The 17,673-nt window shown below is 36.1% G+C and overlaps 1 protein-coding gene across 2 annotated transcripts in view; it reads left to right on the top strand.

Moving 5' to 3' along the window:
* Sf3b1 (splicing factor 3b subunit 1) overlaps positions 1 to 17,673 on the top strand; it is a 329,390-nt gene that overhangs the window by 285,929 nt on the left and 25,788 nt on the right. For both annotated transcript variants that reach the window (XM_090402705.1, XM_090402706.1), the window contains one exon: positions 9,173 to 9,398. In XM_090402705.1, the coding sequence (XP_090258831.1) occupies positions 9,173 to 9,398 (226 nt within the window). The remainder of the gene's footprint in view (positions 1 to 9,172; positions 9,399 to 17,673) is intronic.

Raw genomic sequence — 17,673 nt, 5'->3', positions numbered from 1 at the left:
AGGACTCTCATATCTGCACTCCGTAGTCTTTGGTCAAGTGTTTTGCTTCTAACATAGCTCTCAGATCCATAAATTAAAATTGGTTTTAACACTGTCTTGATAAATTTGAACGTTGTCTTGGTACAACATGACAAAATTTCGTGCCGGCTGGGGCGTCACCTGGTTAAACAAGGCCCCCTGTTGTTTTCACCAGGGAACCAGGGCGAAGAGCGAAAATTCAGCTACTGGAACAAATCTGAAAACACACTCCAACTCAATATCACCAGAGTTGAAGATCGGTACCATCAACATAAGAAGCCTGAATGGCAAAGAAATGGAGCCAGCTGAGGAATTAGATAAGTACCAGATCGACATAATAGGGGTGACTGAAACAAAAAAGACAAAAACTGGTGAGATCTTTCTGAGCAATAAATACAAAATGTTATATTCAGACAATGGCAATCAAGGAAAAGAAGGAGTAGCCATAGTATCCAACACTAAATACGAGGCTAATCTTCTTGAATGGCAGGCAGTCTCAAGTAGAGTGATGTGGGCAAATATCAGAATGGGGAACTGGACAATGTGACTTTTTTGTGCCTATGGTCCCACAGAAGGCTCTACTAAGATAGAAGTAGAAGAATTTTTTGAGGCTCTATAGAAACCTACTGACTCAATGAAAAAGGAAAAGTTGGTCCTTGTTGGGGATCTAAATAGCAGAGTAGGAAACGATTGTGAGACATACAAAAATATTTTGGGAAAATTTGGAGAAAAGAGCAAAGCTAATAATAAGGCAAATAACTGTTGGATTTCTGCTCAGGACATGGATTGGTGATTACTAAAACCAAGTTCCAACATAAAAATGTGCACAAATTCACATGGAGAGAAGAGGCAAGGAATAAGAAAAGTCTCATTGACTATGTTATTGTTGATAGTGATGTTTTCTCTGTGGTGCAGGACACCAGAGTGTACAGAGGATTTGAAATTGGAAGTGATCACTATTTAGTCTTGAGCAGGATAAAATTGAATTTCATATTGAAAAGAATAACATGTAAGAAAGTTTTAAAGCGAATAAAAGTTGAGCAGCTCTCAGATGTGAACTGTAGACTAAAATACACAAAGATTATTGAAGAAAAAATGAAAGAGTTTGAGAACAGGAACCAAACCGTGGAGATTCAGTGGCAAACTTTGAAGAAAACCCTGATTGATTTAGCTAGAGACATATGGTGAGGTTGTCTGCAAGGATAGAAAAATCAGAACTCCCTGGTGGACACAGGAAGTAAAAGAGGCAGTGAAGGAAAAGAAGAAAGCATATCAAAAGTTCCTGGCAAATAAGTCAGCTTGTGCTCTTAGAGAATACAGACAAATCTAAGAAAGCTAAACAGTGTGTAAAACTAGCTAAACAAAAGTCATGGGAGGACTTTGGCAAGAACATAGAAAATAAATATCAAGAAGGTGGCAAAATATTCTGGAGGTTGTTGAAGAAGTTCAGAAATGGAGGAAAGATTGCTGTAAAAGGAATTAGAGATGATAAAGGTGACCTGAAAACAGTAGAAAAAGATATTCTTGAAGTATGGAGTAATTACTTCGAAAAATTGCTAAACGAAACAAGCAGTGATAGCACAGTGGTAAAAAACACTCAACAGGCATACAGTCAGGAGTACATATCCATTCTTGAAGTAGCAAAAGCCATCAAAGGTTTGAAATGTGGAAAGGCTGCAGGAGTAGATGATATTCGACCAGAAATGCTGAAGTATGATGGTATAATAGTCTTATAGTTGCTGCACTGCATAGTTCAGAAGGCCTGGACAGATGAACGAATTCCCGATGATTGGAGTAGAGCTCTAATAGTGCCCATATATAAAAAGGGAAATAAAACTGAATGTGAGAATTACAGAGGTATTTCCCTACTGAGTATTCTTGGCAAGATTTATACCAGTATACTCGAGAAACGGTTGAGAAGAATTGTGGAAGAAAAGCTTGGTGAAGAACAAGCTGGATTCAGACCAAATAGAGGCTGTCGGGATCAGATCTTCACTATTACGACAAATAGTTGAGAAAGCATGGGAATATAACAAAGATCTGTATTTAAGTTTTGTCGATCTTGAAAAGGCATATGACAAGGTGCCAAGCGAGAACAGTTATATGGTGTCAATGGGGCATTATATCAAGCAATACTTAGTCTTTATTTGAGTTGTAAATCAGCAGTTAGGATTGAAGGAAGTACAAGAAGATGGTTTAATATTAAATCTTGTGTGAGACAAGGATGTACATTATTCCCTCTGTTATTCATTATCTATATGGATGATATTATGAAGGAAAGTGGTATGGTATTAAACCTGATATAAAAATTGGAGATGTTGACCTCAGCATTTTGCTTTATGCAGACGATGTTATACTTCTAAATAAATCTGCTACAAGTCTGCAAGATTCTCTGACTAAATTGAATAGCTGTTGTAATAGATATGGTATGAAGGTCAGCAATAAAAAGACAAAAACAATGAAAATAGGCAGAATCATTGAAAATGTCAACTGTGTTGTGAATGGAGAACCTGTGGATCAAGTAAAACATTTCAACTATTTAGGCACGATGTTTAGTGAAGATGGTAAATTAAATATGGAAATAGACAACAGAGTCAACAAAGCTGGTATGGTAGGAAGTGAATTGAATAAATTCATATGGAATAAGAGAGAAATTAGTCAGAACACTAAATTAGCTGTATACAAGACAGTGTTCAAACCAATTTTAACTTATGGATCTGAAAGCTGGGTCAAAAGTAAAACACTTCACCAAAGACTAGAGACCGCAGATATGAGAGTCCTGAGAAAGATTAGAGGCATGAACAGATGGCATCAATGGCAATATCATATTAAAAACGAGGAAATTAGGAAAGAATTTGAGGTTGTCAGCATCCAGGAATGCGTTAATAGAGCTAATCTCGGTGGTATGGTCACTTAAACAGAATGGGCAGGGAAAGATTAGCAAAACAAGTGTTCTCTGCCAGGCAGGAAAATGTCCCAGAAGAAGACCAAGATATAGGTGGATTGATATGATACAAAGAGCCTTAGAGGATAGAAATACTCAACTCATCCAAAGACCCGCTCCCTCCATTAGCCCACTCTGGAGTATACCGTATTTATTGTACTTGCAACATACCATATATAGGAGAAACAGAACACACAATTTCTCTCAGACAAAAAGAACATAAAGGACACATTAAATAATAATAATTATGGTGAAGCTGGCCTTTTGGATCATGCCCTGGCTACCTTACACAGAATTTACTGGAAAAGCACTAGATCTACATTGCACTAAAACTTGGTATGAACGGAAATTTAAGGAAACCTGTGAGATCATTATCAACCACCCCAACTGAACAATAATGATGGTCTAAAAATCCCAAACATATGGAATTCATATATTCGACCCACGGAACCTTCCTCATTAAGGACAACTATAAACAGGACTGTAGAAAATCCAGTATCTTAAATAACATTTGTAATACTAAAAATAGGACATCATTGGTTCTGAAAGAAAACCATCTGTAAGAATGTTTAATCCTGTCATCATAAATAGAATTTAGCTTGTAATTTATAAATAATATTTTTGTTTTTTTTTTCACTAGAGGTCATGCCAGTAAAATAACATGTGATCAAATCATTGTTTCTCTAGCTTACAGTTAATAATGTAACTCAGCTTGTCTTGTATATTTATGTATGCTCCAGATGATGATCTTGATATGAAGATCGAAACGTCAGGATAATAAAAAAGTTTTTTTTAACATGGTTGTAAATTCCATTAAATTTTTAAACAAATATGGAAAGTTAGTGTATATATATTCAACATAGAAACGTTGAAGTCTGTGCATTCAAAACTGTTCTCTCGTTGGCTTCATTGTTGGGCTTATGCATGCGTATAGCATTTTGTGAACGCCGGTATTTGATCGTAGCACAATGACAGTCTGAAAGGTTGTAAATCAGGTTGTTGTTGAGATGTAGGGGGATGAGAACGATTTTTTTTTTTTTTGGTTCTATTATCATTTTAATTCATCCTGGCAATTGAAAATGTTATCAGACTTGTCCCATATATAAGAAATACACATTATAAGCACAAGATGATTTGCTCCTCTGTCAACCCATATGTATTCCTGCCACATCCGCATGAATCACCTGATCAGCATTATTAGTTATTTACTGAGCTAGCAATGTATACAGCCACTATTTCTTATTGATTAGTGATTTATATTTTGCAAGCAAATCCCTTTCCATCTAGTCATTTTTTTTTTTTAATTATGCCCATCATAACTGCAAATAAGAACGTCTAGAGTTTATAGGATCATGTATTCTTCACTCCACCTCCATATACTTATAACACAAGCACACACATATTATTACAGATGTAAATTATTTATAATCCATTTAACAGTACTGAAAGTTTTTTTTTTATTCACACCTATTCTTCCTTGTCCTTATATTTGCTATTCTTTACATCTCTTAGTAAATCAAATATAGTAATTAATAATCAAATATATCATTCTCTTTAATTATAGTTTTTTAATATATTACCTATACCCCCCCCCCCTGCACTATGTGGGGTTAGTTACAATAGAAGAAACTGCCATGAAAAGTGGCATTGCTGGGTCCAGCAGTAATTCTACTCGCTTCACCAGATGGTTAAGTTTGCAGTCAGAGAGCTAAGATTGCCCCAACATGAACATGTTAAAAATGGATCAGAAATTATTCTTATCTGGCAATTTACATTTTACAATTAGCACACCCCAAAAAGACGTTTGCTCTCCATTATGGGATACTAAGGCAACATGAAGTCATTAGCCACTGTATACAAACAGCTTAGGTGAATTTTATGGCATATGGCAGCCAGTAAATCAATAGATGTGACAAAAGGATTGTTGGCCTGGTTGGCTAATGGTGAACATATCCACTCTTCAACCAACAAGGTGAGGGGATTCAAATCCTACCACAAGCCTGGATGTTTTGTGAACGACTATGTGGTAGATAAATTTCATCATTTGGTATAAGGCTACTTCATTTTATTTTATTTTTCTAACTGCACACTGAAAACAGTGCTACATACTATGGTCCCACATGCAGGTCCAGAAGATGCCTAAGTCCCCAAAAGTATCCCATGCTATTCAATTTCAGACTTAAGGATTAGAAAAATCCTACTCTGGTAAGTCCTCCATGCTGCCAGTGTACCCAACATACAAAGAGAGTATCTCGAAATTACCCTGAGAGTGTACAAAGTTTAGTAAGTCCAAAAAACTAAAAAAGCTAAAGGATACAGAGGTAAATTTTGGTATGATGTGATGTTATCAAGAAGCTGCTGTATCAAGTTTTGGTTCTTCAGCTTAGTAGCTAGATTTCTCAATGATAAGACAGTGGTTCTTGGCCACCCATCACCCACAACTTGAACATCAATAATGACTAAGTCATCTCTCTTTACTACAAGGTCAGGATTCTTTAATCCTACATTAAGGGTCAAAGATGTATAACTGAGAGGAGACCTCCACATAGCCTTTAAAGGAATGCGGAGAACCGACCAGGGCTTCTGACCTAATGTCCAATCCTCACCTTCTCGTGGTGCACCCTGGTAGGTATCTACCTGGATACTGAACAAACGAGGATGGGCTAGCAATTTGGGATTTAGCCGACCAAATTGTATTCTTATTGGTTAAACCAAAATAGGAAAGGATAGTACAACATGTTAAACTAAGTCACCCCGTTGTTTCGGCAGAGGGAAGACGTGTGACAAGTGTACCTGGAAACGGAAGTGTGTTATGTTTTTCAATCTCAATTGTGAACTGTATGCATTTGTGTTGTTTGTTTAGGTGGCTAAGGAATGTGTCTAATTCTGGCCGCCATGGGACCAGATCGCAAAAACATCAGCAATGTGTCTAAGCCCGACTTTGGGTTTTAGAGGGGAGGAACTTAAAGCACGTTGCTCAAATTTCCTTAAAGTTCCATTCATACCATGTTTTAGTGCGATGTAGACAGCTAGTGCTTTTCCAGTAAATTCTGTGTAAGGAATTCTGTTTCTCTTTATTGTTGCAAGTACAATAAATACGGTATACTCCAGGGTGGGCTAGTGGAGGGAGTGGGTCTTTGGATGAGTTGAGTAAGCTTTTTAATTTTGCAGGAGGTTTGAAGGTTGCTTTAAGGTTGTATTTTTGTAGTACTCTGTTTATTTTGTCTGATGTTCCTTTAATGTAGGGAATGGTTATAGTTTTGCTGTAGTCTGGTTTGTCTTTGTTTTTTATTGAGGTTTTGTAGAGAATTTTGTTAATCGTGTTTTGACTGTATCCGTTCTTTTGGAAAGTATTGCTGATAATTTTAAATTCGACTTTCAGTGCCTGTTCACTGGAACAGATCTGGTCCCTGTTTTTTAGAGTATTGATGACACCTAGTTTTTGTGTTGGGTGGTGGTAGAAGTTTATGTGTATATATTGTCCCGTACGTGTCTGTTTCCGGTAGACAGTGAAGGAAAGATTGCCAGAGGGAAAACGTGTGACAAGTGTATCTAGAAACGGAAGTGTGTTATGTTTTTCAATCTCAATTGTGAACTGTATGCATTTGTGTTGTTTGTTTAGGTGGCTAAAGAATGTGTCTAATTCTGGCTGCCATGGGACCAGATTGCGGAAACATTGGCAACGTATCTAAGCTAGACTTTGGGTTTTAGAGGGGGAGGAACTTAAAGCACGTTGCTCAGAATGTTCCATGTAAAAGTTAGCAATAGGGGGGATAATGGCGAGCCCATGGCTGCCTTCTTTTTGTAGGTAGAAGGCGTTTTGCCATACAAAATAACAAGAACGTAATACATGCGCAAAGACTGGTGTGATATCTGGAGGGAATTTGTTCTGTAGGAGAATCTGTTCTCCTACAGAACAAATTATGAACAAGACTGTAGAAAATCCAGTATCTTAAATAACAATTGTAATACTAAAAATAGGATATCACTGTTTCTGAAAGAAACAATGTAAGAAACATACAATATAACATCTGTAAGAAAGAATGTTTAATCCTGTCATCATAAATAGAATTTAGCTTGATGTAATTTATAAATATATATATATATATATATATATATTTTTTTTTTCCACTAGAGGTCATGCCAGTAGAATAACATGGGATCAAATCATTGTTTCTCTAGCTTGCAGTTAATAATGTAACTCAGCTTGTCTTGTATATTTATTATGCTCCAGATGATCTTGATATGAAAATTGAAACGTCGGGATAATAAAAAAAGTTTTAACACGGTTGTAAATTCCATAAAATTTTTAAATGAATGCCGATCACCATGTAACACTAAAAGAAAAGAACTCTCCGTGTTGTTTACAGTTATTTCCTCTAGGTTTTATTGGTTATTTCTTTTGTAATGTGCATCTGAGGAAGGCTGATACAAGCTGAAACTAGTTGTGCTATTAAAGTTTGTTTTCATTTTTCTCGGTTTCTAGTCATTCAATATTTTTTAATATATATGTATAAAAGAAATATAAAAAATATTAAAAAAACATAGTGAAATATATATATTTCTCTTTCAATTTTTACTCCCTACATGTATACTGTCTGAAGACTGGAAGCAGCTGTCCCTATATAGTGAACATCATGTGCTCCCCAGCAGCCACTGCACTGCTGATGCAAGAAAAACAAGCAGTTTTATTGTATCACTGAATATGTTACGGAGACATTTGCAGTCTGTGTAATATATTTGTCAACAAATAGTGCAATTAAAAAAAAACAACTAGGATAAAACGGCACTACCTGTTAAAAATCATGTCCCCTTCCACAGAAACTAATAAAATTCTACTGAAAGAGTTGCAACTAACATGCTGTATAAACTTTGTGTCATTGAGCTCGTCCGACGTAGAGGCGGCACACAAATAGTAATGAGAAGTTCTGTGGGTATGATAAGTGCATGAATGTTACCTTAAAGTAAAAAGTGGTGATATTATATACTTCTCCTTCTTATGACTCAATCTCTAAGTCCAAATTGAGCCTTGGCCTCCTGGATTTGTTGTCTTCAAACCTGTATGTCCAAAACCTTATTTCTCCAGACATTGCAATTGCTATTTTGACTAAGGTTCTCAATCTGTCTTTCTTGATTTTCCTTTTGCTCTTTTACCAAAAATTTTGCTATTTATAGTATTCTTTAAGAACAGCCATTTCCATACAAAAAATATGCTGTGTCTGTTGCAACATTTTGAACTTGATTAAACTAGCCACTGTGTGGTCTTTATAGAGTTGATATAACTCATGGTTATATCTGATCCTCCAGAGACGATTACCATTTACTGAGCCAAGAAAAGGTGAAAGCAAATTCTCTATCCTCACAATAGTTTTTGCTTTATATATATATATATATTTTTTCTTTCTTCCAGTGGATAACTTGTGAGCTTTTGAATATACATGAGAGGGGATAGAAAGCCTAATTACCTGTTATTCAATTCCGCACTACTACCACTCATTTGGTTTGCTTACTCCGAAATATTTAAATTGTTCCTCTTTTTCTATTTCAAGGTTCTGAATTTTCACACTTGGTATCAGTTAACTGATTCTACCTAGTACTAAGCTTTTTTTTTAACCCCATTTTGTATGCTAATTTTTCTATACTGGCAACAGTTGAATAACATATTCAGACTATGATTGGACAGGTATCTACACACAGTTCTCAATAAAATCAGAATTGCCAGTTTTTGCTGACAAATATTTTATTTTCTAGACTTGTCTTACAATGCTGCACTTTATGACGAATGATTCAGCCCTCTCCTCCCCCATCTCTACTTTCTTAATGATATTACCCTTCATTGTCATTATGCTTCCATCAGTTTTATTTGAAAAATCAGGTTTCTTGAAGCTTCATCTTCTAGTATTGAGATTTTCCTAAAAATCTAACTGTGCATTTCACTGAATATAAATCATTATATAATTTGTTAATATATGTGGTACCAAATGAAATAATATTGCTGGTAAACAAAATAAAATTTTTTGAGAATTTTGCTCACTATGAATGCAGTTTATAAATTGCATGTGGTTATACATGAGAAAAATGAAATATCAAATATCCCTCCCCCCCTTCTTCAGAAATCACTTTTGTTATCATAATACATTCATATCATATCTCTGCAAAAATAGATAATTTTTTTAAAAAAAATATTTTGTGTTTGTTCATTATTTTTAGGCATGAAAAGGTACAAGAAAATTGCATAGATCTCGTTGGGAGAATTGCAGATAGAGGTGCAGAGTATGTTTCTGCAAGAGAATGGATGAGGATATGCTTTGAACTTTTGGAATTGCTAAAGGCCCATAAGAAAGCCATTCGACGAGCAACAGTAAATACTTTTGGTTATATTGCTAAGGCAATAGGACCTCATGATGTGCTTGCAACATTATTAAACAACTTAAGGGTAAGTGAAAGTAATTGCTGTAATTAGAGCACAAACTTTTCAGGTTTGTATTAGGCTACAATGAATAATCTCATACTATTTTATGGAGTAAGGTGAAATTATTTGAATGTTATGTCCTGTGATTGTTATAGGCAGGACTCCAGAAATCCACTCGCCCACTTGTAGCGGGCGAGTTATCAGAAACAACTGGTGAGTGAATTTTCAGCCTCATTCTAAATTCAAAATGTATTGCCTTATTTTCTTCACATAATTTACACATTTGTTTCATTTTAAAATATATTCTCATTCATTGCCAAGTTATTTGATCATGGGCAGCCTCCAACAAATGTAATAAAAAAGCTTCATTTTCAACCAGGAGATAGTATCTTATGTAATTAATAAGTTAATTCCTTTGTAGACTGGTTGTCCCTGCCAAAAGTTAGTTTGCATGAAGATGTTCTCAAAGATACTTTGCTAGTGTTTCCCAAATGCAAAGTAATTTCAGTCTGTGACAACATGTAGTACTGCTATCTCTCACCCTGTGTTATAAAGTAAAGCCTACCTGTGTCCGAGTATTAATTTTGAAATAAATAATCAAGTATTCTCAAACAGCATTTCATTTTGTATAACTTGCAAGTCATAACCATAAAAAATTAATTTAATAAGACTGATTTTCATTTATTCCAGACATCCTCTTTATTCCTAAGCAGGTATGCAGTAGTATTGGCAGACCTTTCATTATGAACAATAAATAAAAGATTGGTCAGTTTTTTTGAAATGCATAACTGACATTATATGTATGAGGGTGTGCTGAAAAGTTGTGATAATCACCATGAAAGAATTGACATAGAACCATGTAACTTATTCTATTGTTACGGAGTGTTGTATGCCTTACAGCACTGCTGCATCATTTTAAATCCTCTGAGGGAAAATGCCCCTTGTTGCACAAACCAGTACTCAGCTGCAGATATGATTTCATCATTATCTGTGGTAAATTTTGTTCCTTTCATATGTTTCTTTAAATTTGGAAATAGGAAATAGTCAGATGGGGCCAGGTCTGGCAAATAGGATGGATGAGGCAGACATTTGAAAGCCCAAGTTGTGTATTGTCTTTTGGGTTTCATGAGCAGTGTGAGCAGGTGCATTGTCCTGCAAAAGCAACACGCCTCTGCTCAGTTTCTTGATGTGTTTCTCCTTCAGAGCTGTTGAATAAACTGCTGCAACAGATTCACCCTTTTTGGGATACTTAGTAAGGATTACACCATCCATATCCCAAAAGAAAAGGGGGTGCTTAAGGGTCAAAGCTGTATAACTGAGAGGAGATCTCCACATAGCCTTTAAAGGAATGCGGAGAACCGACCAGGGCTTCTGACCTAATGTCCAATCCTCACCTTCTCGTGGTGCACCCTGTTGGGTATCTACTTTGATACTGAACGAACGAGGATGGGCTGGCAATTTGGGATTTGGCCAACCAAATTGTATTCTTATTGGTTAAACCAAAATAAAAAATGATGGTACAACATGACAAAATTTCATGCCGGCTGGGGCGTCGCCCGGTTAAACAAGGCCCCCGTTGTTTTCGCCAGGGAACCAGGGCGAACAGCGAAAAGTCAGCTACTGGAACAAATCTGAAAACAAACCCCAACTCAACATCACCAGAGTTAAAGATCGGTACTATCAACGTAAGAAGCCTGAATGGCAAAGAAATGGAGCTAGCTGACGAATTAGATAAGTACCAGATCGACAAAATAGGGGTGACTGAAACAAAAAAGACCAAAACTGGTGAGATCTTTCTGAGCAATAAATACAAAATGTTATATTCAGGCAATAACAATCAAGGAAAAGAAGGAGTAGCCATAGTATTCAACACAAAATACAAGGCTAATCTTCTTGAATGGCAGTCAGTCTCAAGTAGAGTAATGTGGGCAAATATGAGAATGGGGAACTGGACAATGAGACTTATTTGTGCCTATGGTCCCACAGAAGGTTCTACTAAGGTAGAAGTGGAGGAATTTTTTGAGGCTTTAGAAAAAACAACTGACACAATGAAAAAGGAAAAGTTGGTCCTTGTTGGGGATCTAAATAGTAGAGTAGGAAATGATTGTGAGACATACAAAAATATTTTGGGAAAATTTGGAGAAAAGAGCAAAGCTAATAATAATGGCAAATATCTGTTGGATTTCTGCTCAGGACATGGACTGGTTATTACTAACACCATGTTCCAACATAAAAATGTGCACAAATTCACATGGAGAGAAGAGGCAAGGAATAAGAAAAGTCTCATTGACTATGTTATTGTTGATAGTGATGTTTTCTCCCTGGTGCAGGACACCAGAGTGTACAGAGGATTTGAAATTGGAAGTGATCACTATTTAGTCTTGAGCAGGATAAAATTGAATTTCATATTGAAAAGAATAACATGTAAGAAAGTTTTAAAGCGAATAAAAGTTGAGCAGCTCTCAGATGTGAACTGTAGACTAAAATACAGAAATATTATTGAAAAGAAAATGAAAGAGTTTGAGAACAGGAATCAAACCTTGGAGATTCAGTGGCAAACTCTGAAGGAAACATTGATTGATTCTGCCAGAGAGGCATGTGGTGAGGTTGTGTGCAAGGATAAAAAAATCAGAACTCCCTGGTGGACACAGGAAGTTAAAGAGGCAGTGAAGGAAAAGAAGAAAGCATATCAAAAGTTCCTGGCAAATAAGTCAGCTTTTACTCTTACAGAATACAAAGACAAATGTAAGAAAGCTAAACAGTGTGTAAAACTAGCTAAACAAAAGTCATGGGAGGACTTTGGCAAGAATATAGAAAATAAATATCAAGAAGGTGGCAAAATATTCTGGAGGTTGTTGAAGAAGCTTAGGAATGGAGGAAAGAGTCCTGTAAAAGGAATTAGAGATGATAAAGGTGAAATGAAAACAGGAGAAAAAGATATCCTTGAAGTATGGAGTAATTACTTTGAAAAACTGCTAAATGAAACAAGCAGTGATGACAATACAGTGATAAAAAACACTGACCAGGCATGCAGTCAGGAATACATATCCATACTTGAAGTAGAAAAAGCCATCAAAGGCTTGAAATGTGGAAAGGCAGCAGGAGTAGATGATATTCGACCAGAAATGCTGAAGTATGGTGGTATAAGAGTCTTACAGTGGCTGCACTGCATAGTTCAGAAAGCCTGGACAGAGGGACGAATTCCCGATGATTGGAGTAGAGCTCTCATAGTACCCATATATAAAAAGGGAAATAAAACTGAATGTGAGAATTGCAGAGGTATTTCCCTACTGAGTGTTCCTGGCAAGATCTATGCAAGTATACTTGAGAAACGGTTGAGAAGAATTGTGGAAGAAAAGCTTGGTGAAGAACAAGCTGGATTCAGGCCAAATAGAGGCTGTCAGGATCAGATCTTCACTTTACAACAAATAGTCGAGAAAGCATGGGAATATAACAAAGATCTGTATTTAAGTTTTTTCGATTTGGAAAAGGCATATGACAAGGTGCCAAGAGAGAAGCTATTCAATACGCTGCAGTTATATGGTGTCAATGGGGCATTATATCAAGCAATACTTAGTCTTTATTTGAGTTGTGAGTCAGCAGTTAGAATTGAAGGAAGTACAGGAAGATGGTTTAATGTTAAATCTGGTGTGAGACAAGGATGTACATTATCCCCTCTGTTATTCATTATCTATATGGATCACATTATGAAGGAATGTGGTATTAAACCTGATATCAAAATTGGAGATGTTAATGTCAGCTCTTTGCTTTATGCGGATGATGTTATACTTCTAAATAAATCCGCTACAAGTCTGCAAGATTCTCTGACTAAATTGAATAGCTGTTGTAATAGATATGGTATGAAGGTCAGCAATAAAAAGACAAAGACAATGAAAATAAGCAGAAGCATTGAAAATGTCAACTGTGTTGTGAATGGAGAACCTGTGGAACAAGTAAAACATTTCAGCTACTTAGGCACAATTTTTACTGAAGATGGTAAACTAAATATAGCAATAGACAACAGAATCAGCAAAGCTGGTATCGTGGGAAGTCAATTGAATAAATTCATATGGAATAAGAAAGAAATTAGTGGGAACACTAAATTAGCTGTATACAAGACTGTGTTCAAACCAATTTTAACTTATGGATCTGAGAGCTGGGTCAGAAGTAAAACACTTGACCAAAGACTAGAGACCGCAGATATGAGAGTCCTGAGAAAGATTAGAGGCGTGAACAGACGGCATCAATGGCAATATCATATTAAAAATGAGGATATTAGGAAAGAACTTGACATTGTCAGCATCCAGGAATGCATTAGCAGAGCTAATCTCAGATGGTATGGTCACTTAAATAGAATGGGAGAGGAAAGATTAGCAAAACAAGTGTTCTCTGCCAGGTTGGCAGGAAAACGACCCAGAGGAAGACCAAGATATAGGTGGATTGATACGGTACAAAGTGCCTTAGACGATAGAAATATAAGATCTGATAATGTTGGAGTCTTGACAAGTAACAGACTGATTTGGAGGAAAATTGTAAATAGGAAGTTAGTAATGATGTAATTTTTTCATGTAGTACTGTCATATCCTGTACACCCCTTGAGGGTACATGGCAGGAATTTGATGATGATGATGATATCCCAAAAGACACAAGAACCTTCCCTGCTGACTTTTGGGTTAGGAACTTCTTTGGCTATGGAAAACCTTTGTGTTTCCAGTGCATTGACTGTTGTTTGGTCTCTGGATCATAGTGATGAAGCAATATTTCATCAACAGTCACAATATGAGCCAAAAAATTTCTTGAGATAACAACAACACATTCTCTCTTTTGGTCGGCATTCAAACATTTAGAACCCAATTTGCTGAGAGCTTCTCCATATCCAGATGTTGGTAGATAATGACCCCAACTCATTCCCTGGATATCCCCATAGTCTTTGCAACGTTTTTGGAGATGGTATTCATCTATCATCAAAGATCATGACATGCACTGCATCAATGTTATCAGCATTCAGTATTCACCACACATAGTTCGGTGAATCTTAGTTGCAGACTTTTCTTGCAGCATGAAAAACTTGATGATGGCCTGCACTTTGTTTCGAATTTCTTCAAAACCTCTGGCATGTCTCCTTATATCGTAAAAAAAAAAAAAATTATTACAATTTGATGAAACATGATGATTAAAGGGTTTTAAGATATGTTCTTTCTTGTAGTTATATCAGTTGTTTTAATATCATTTTTGTTCTAAGTTTATCAGAACTTTTTAGTTTCCCCCCGATGTAGGGGGAAACTAAAAAATTCATGCAAGAAGTAATTTTGATAGAAAACACAGGTTTTTAATTAAAAATTGTAATTTCTTATTAATTCATAAAGTATACAGTATAGGGTTATGCATGGAATAGCATATCGGGTAAATGGCCTCCACGGCTTTGCTGGCATGTACGCACTCTTTTGTCGAAATTTTCCATGACCGTTTTGCATAATGTGGCTGAATTTTGTTGATACAGCGCTCAATTTCCTCCTTCAGGGCGTGGGTGGTCGTGGGCTTGTTGGCATAAACCTTAGACTTCAAAAAACCCCAAAGAAAAAAGTCCAACAGTGTTAAGTCACATGATCTGGGCGGCCAATTCTGATCACCAAAACGGGAAATTACACGACCAGAAAATGACTCATGCAGTAATTGAATTGTTTCTCCGGCTGTATGGCATGTGGCACCGTCTTGTTGAAACCCCATGTCGTCCACATCCATATCTTGCAATTTAGGCACAAAAAACTGGATTATCATGTCGCGATAGCGAGCACCATTAACTGTTATTGCCTTACCAGCCGCATTTTCGAAGAAGAATGGACCAATGATGCCTCCAGTCCAAAATCCGCACCAAACAGTGACACGTTGTGGATGCATTTGTTTCTCAACAATCACTCGTGGATTTTCTGAACCCTAAATGCGACAATTTTGTCGATTAACGAAGCCATCAAGATGAAAATGAGCCTCATCGCTGAAGATGATTTTGTTCAAAAAATAAGCATCCACTTGTTGTTGTTCCATAATCCATTCAACAAACTCTCTTCACTCTGTGTGGTCAGTAGGCTTCAGTTCTTGAGTCAGTTGAACTTTGTAAGCATAAAGATGCAAATCTTTCGTGAGAATACGCTGTAGAGAGCTTCTCGAAATGCCCAATTCAAGACCACGGTGCCGAATTGATGTTCCTGGACTCTCAGCAACACTCTCACGGACTGCTTCAATGTTTTCTGTTGAAGGATGGCCAGAGTGTATAAGATCACTAATTGATCCAGTTTCCTTGAATTTTTTAATTAATCTTTTCACAGTTGATGAAGTTAAATGACTATTCCGACCATATTTTGTACGAAAATTGCAAACTGTAGCTGCCAAACCTTCATTATTTTTAAAATATTGCTCAACAATGAAAATGTGTTGTTCTTTTGTGTAGCGCTCCATTTTTAATAACCCTGAACTGTCAGCTGTCACGCTGTCTTTTTTTTTTTCTTGTTGGCAACACTTTACCGCACAAATGGCTCTAAATTTAAATCTTGCGTGAATTTTGGGACACCCGTTATATATATATTTGATACAACAGATTTTCTTGGCTATTTGACATAATAGAAGAAACTTCAGCTTCAATTCACAAGGTCAGCCAAGATTTTAAAAAAACGATAAAAATCTGCTCTTTCTTCACTCTGCTAATCAAACTTCATTCTTTGCTTACTACAGCAAAACCAAAATATGCCAGCTTAAAATATCCATGGTTATTGCACTTACACTAAAAACAGTTTACTGTATTTATAATAATATATTATGTATTGAGGCTATTTAGTGAAGATATGTTGTTGCAAAGCTACTGTAAGATAGATAATTTTTGTTGATTTATTGAGTGTTTTCTTAGATTAATTAGCATATCTTTAGTACATTATTGTAACTTTTTATTGTATTCTTGCATTTAATAACATAACTGTAGAAATATTAGTTTTTAATAGACTTAAGAATGGCACCGAAAACTCTTCAGAACAGAGTAGTGTCTAAAGTACAAGTTAAAGTAGTTACTACTGAGGAGAACCTTTGTCCTAGTGAGATGAAATGTTGCAACAGTGATGATAATAATATAGCCAAGGATAATCTGATATTGGAAATATCCTGATTAAAAGAAATTATTAGAAAATCAACCACAGAATTTGGCAGGAAAATGTTTAAGGAAATAGACAGTATAAGAAAAATTATCAAAACAAGAAGAGGCAGGAAAGCACTGAACTTAGTAATAATAATAACAATAAGGTAAGTCAATTAAAATCTAAGGAAAAAAGAAGTGATATGGTGATTCAGTCATAAAAAGTTGCTTGCTGATGGAGTCACTAGCTTCCTGTGAGCAAAAAATAAATATATTAACAAATGTAATTAGAAAAACAGAAAAGTAAAAGGGATGGTAGGTCTTGTTGACTGGTACTTCTCGGTTTGCTACTGAGATATGAAAGTATCAAGTTAAGTAAGGCTATAATAGCAAATGAATCTGTGGGGTGTGTGTCTGATAGCAGAAAAGACTTGTATAAGAGGGATGGTCAGATGGCATGCATTTGAATGCATCTGGCATCAGGAGCCTAGAAAATGTAATTATTGGATGAGACCTAGTACAGAGAATCAGGGAATCCAGATCATCATGGGAAGAATATGTATGAAAGTTCAACTGCAGTATGCAAACATGATAAAGATGTGGCTTTGAACATGATTATCCGTTTGGTGAAGAGGTTGAAATGTACACTCTGGGTTTGGACTTTTGAGTGTGTCCAGGGAGAGAAAGTTGTACAACAAGGCCAAGCATGCATATCTAAGTATAAGAAAAGGCCAGGTAGTAATTTGTTATGTCTATGCACAAATGCCAGGAGCATCAGGAACATAGAGGTTCAATTTGTTGCTTTATTGAAAATGTTGTGGCCTAAGATTGTTGGTGTTAGTAAAACCTAGCTATCAGAATTAGATGTAACTGAGATCAAGTGTAAAGGGTATAGTATTTTTAAGGGTGACAGAAGAGATAGTAGAGGAGGAGTACTGCTAATGATATCAGATGATTGAGTCCAGTTAGGATAGAAACACATGAAAACAATAATAGTAATACTATCCCATGTAGTAGCGAGTTTGAGGCTATCTGGAGTGAAGTGAAGACTAACAGGATAAAATATATGGTGGGGTGTTGCTACAGACCTCATAGTTCAGTTACAGGGGATGATGAAATGCATCACCAAATTACCCTGATGGGTATTAAATGAGTGATCAGTATGGGTGACTAATTATTCAA

This window comes from Typopeltis vanoorti, chromosome 13 (genome assembly GCF_054136105.1).
Source record: "Typopeltis vanoorti isolate ZY-2024b chromosome 13, IOZ_Tvanoo_1.0, whole genome shotgun sequence".
In the NCBI taxonomy this organism is placed as follows: domain Eukaryota; kingdom Metazoa; phylum Arthropoda; class Arachnida; order Uropygi; family Thelyphonidae; genus Typopeltis; species Typopeltis vanoorti.
Note: the sequence above shows the minus strand (reverse complement) of the source record. Positions and strands in the feature narration are given on the sequence as shown.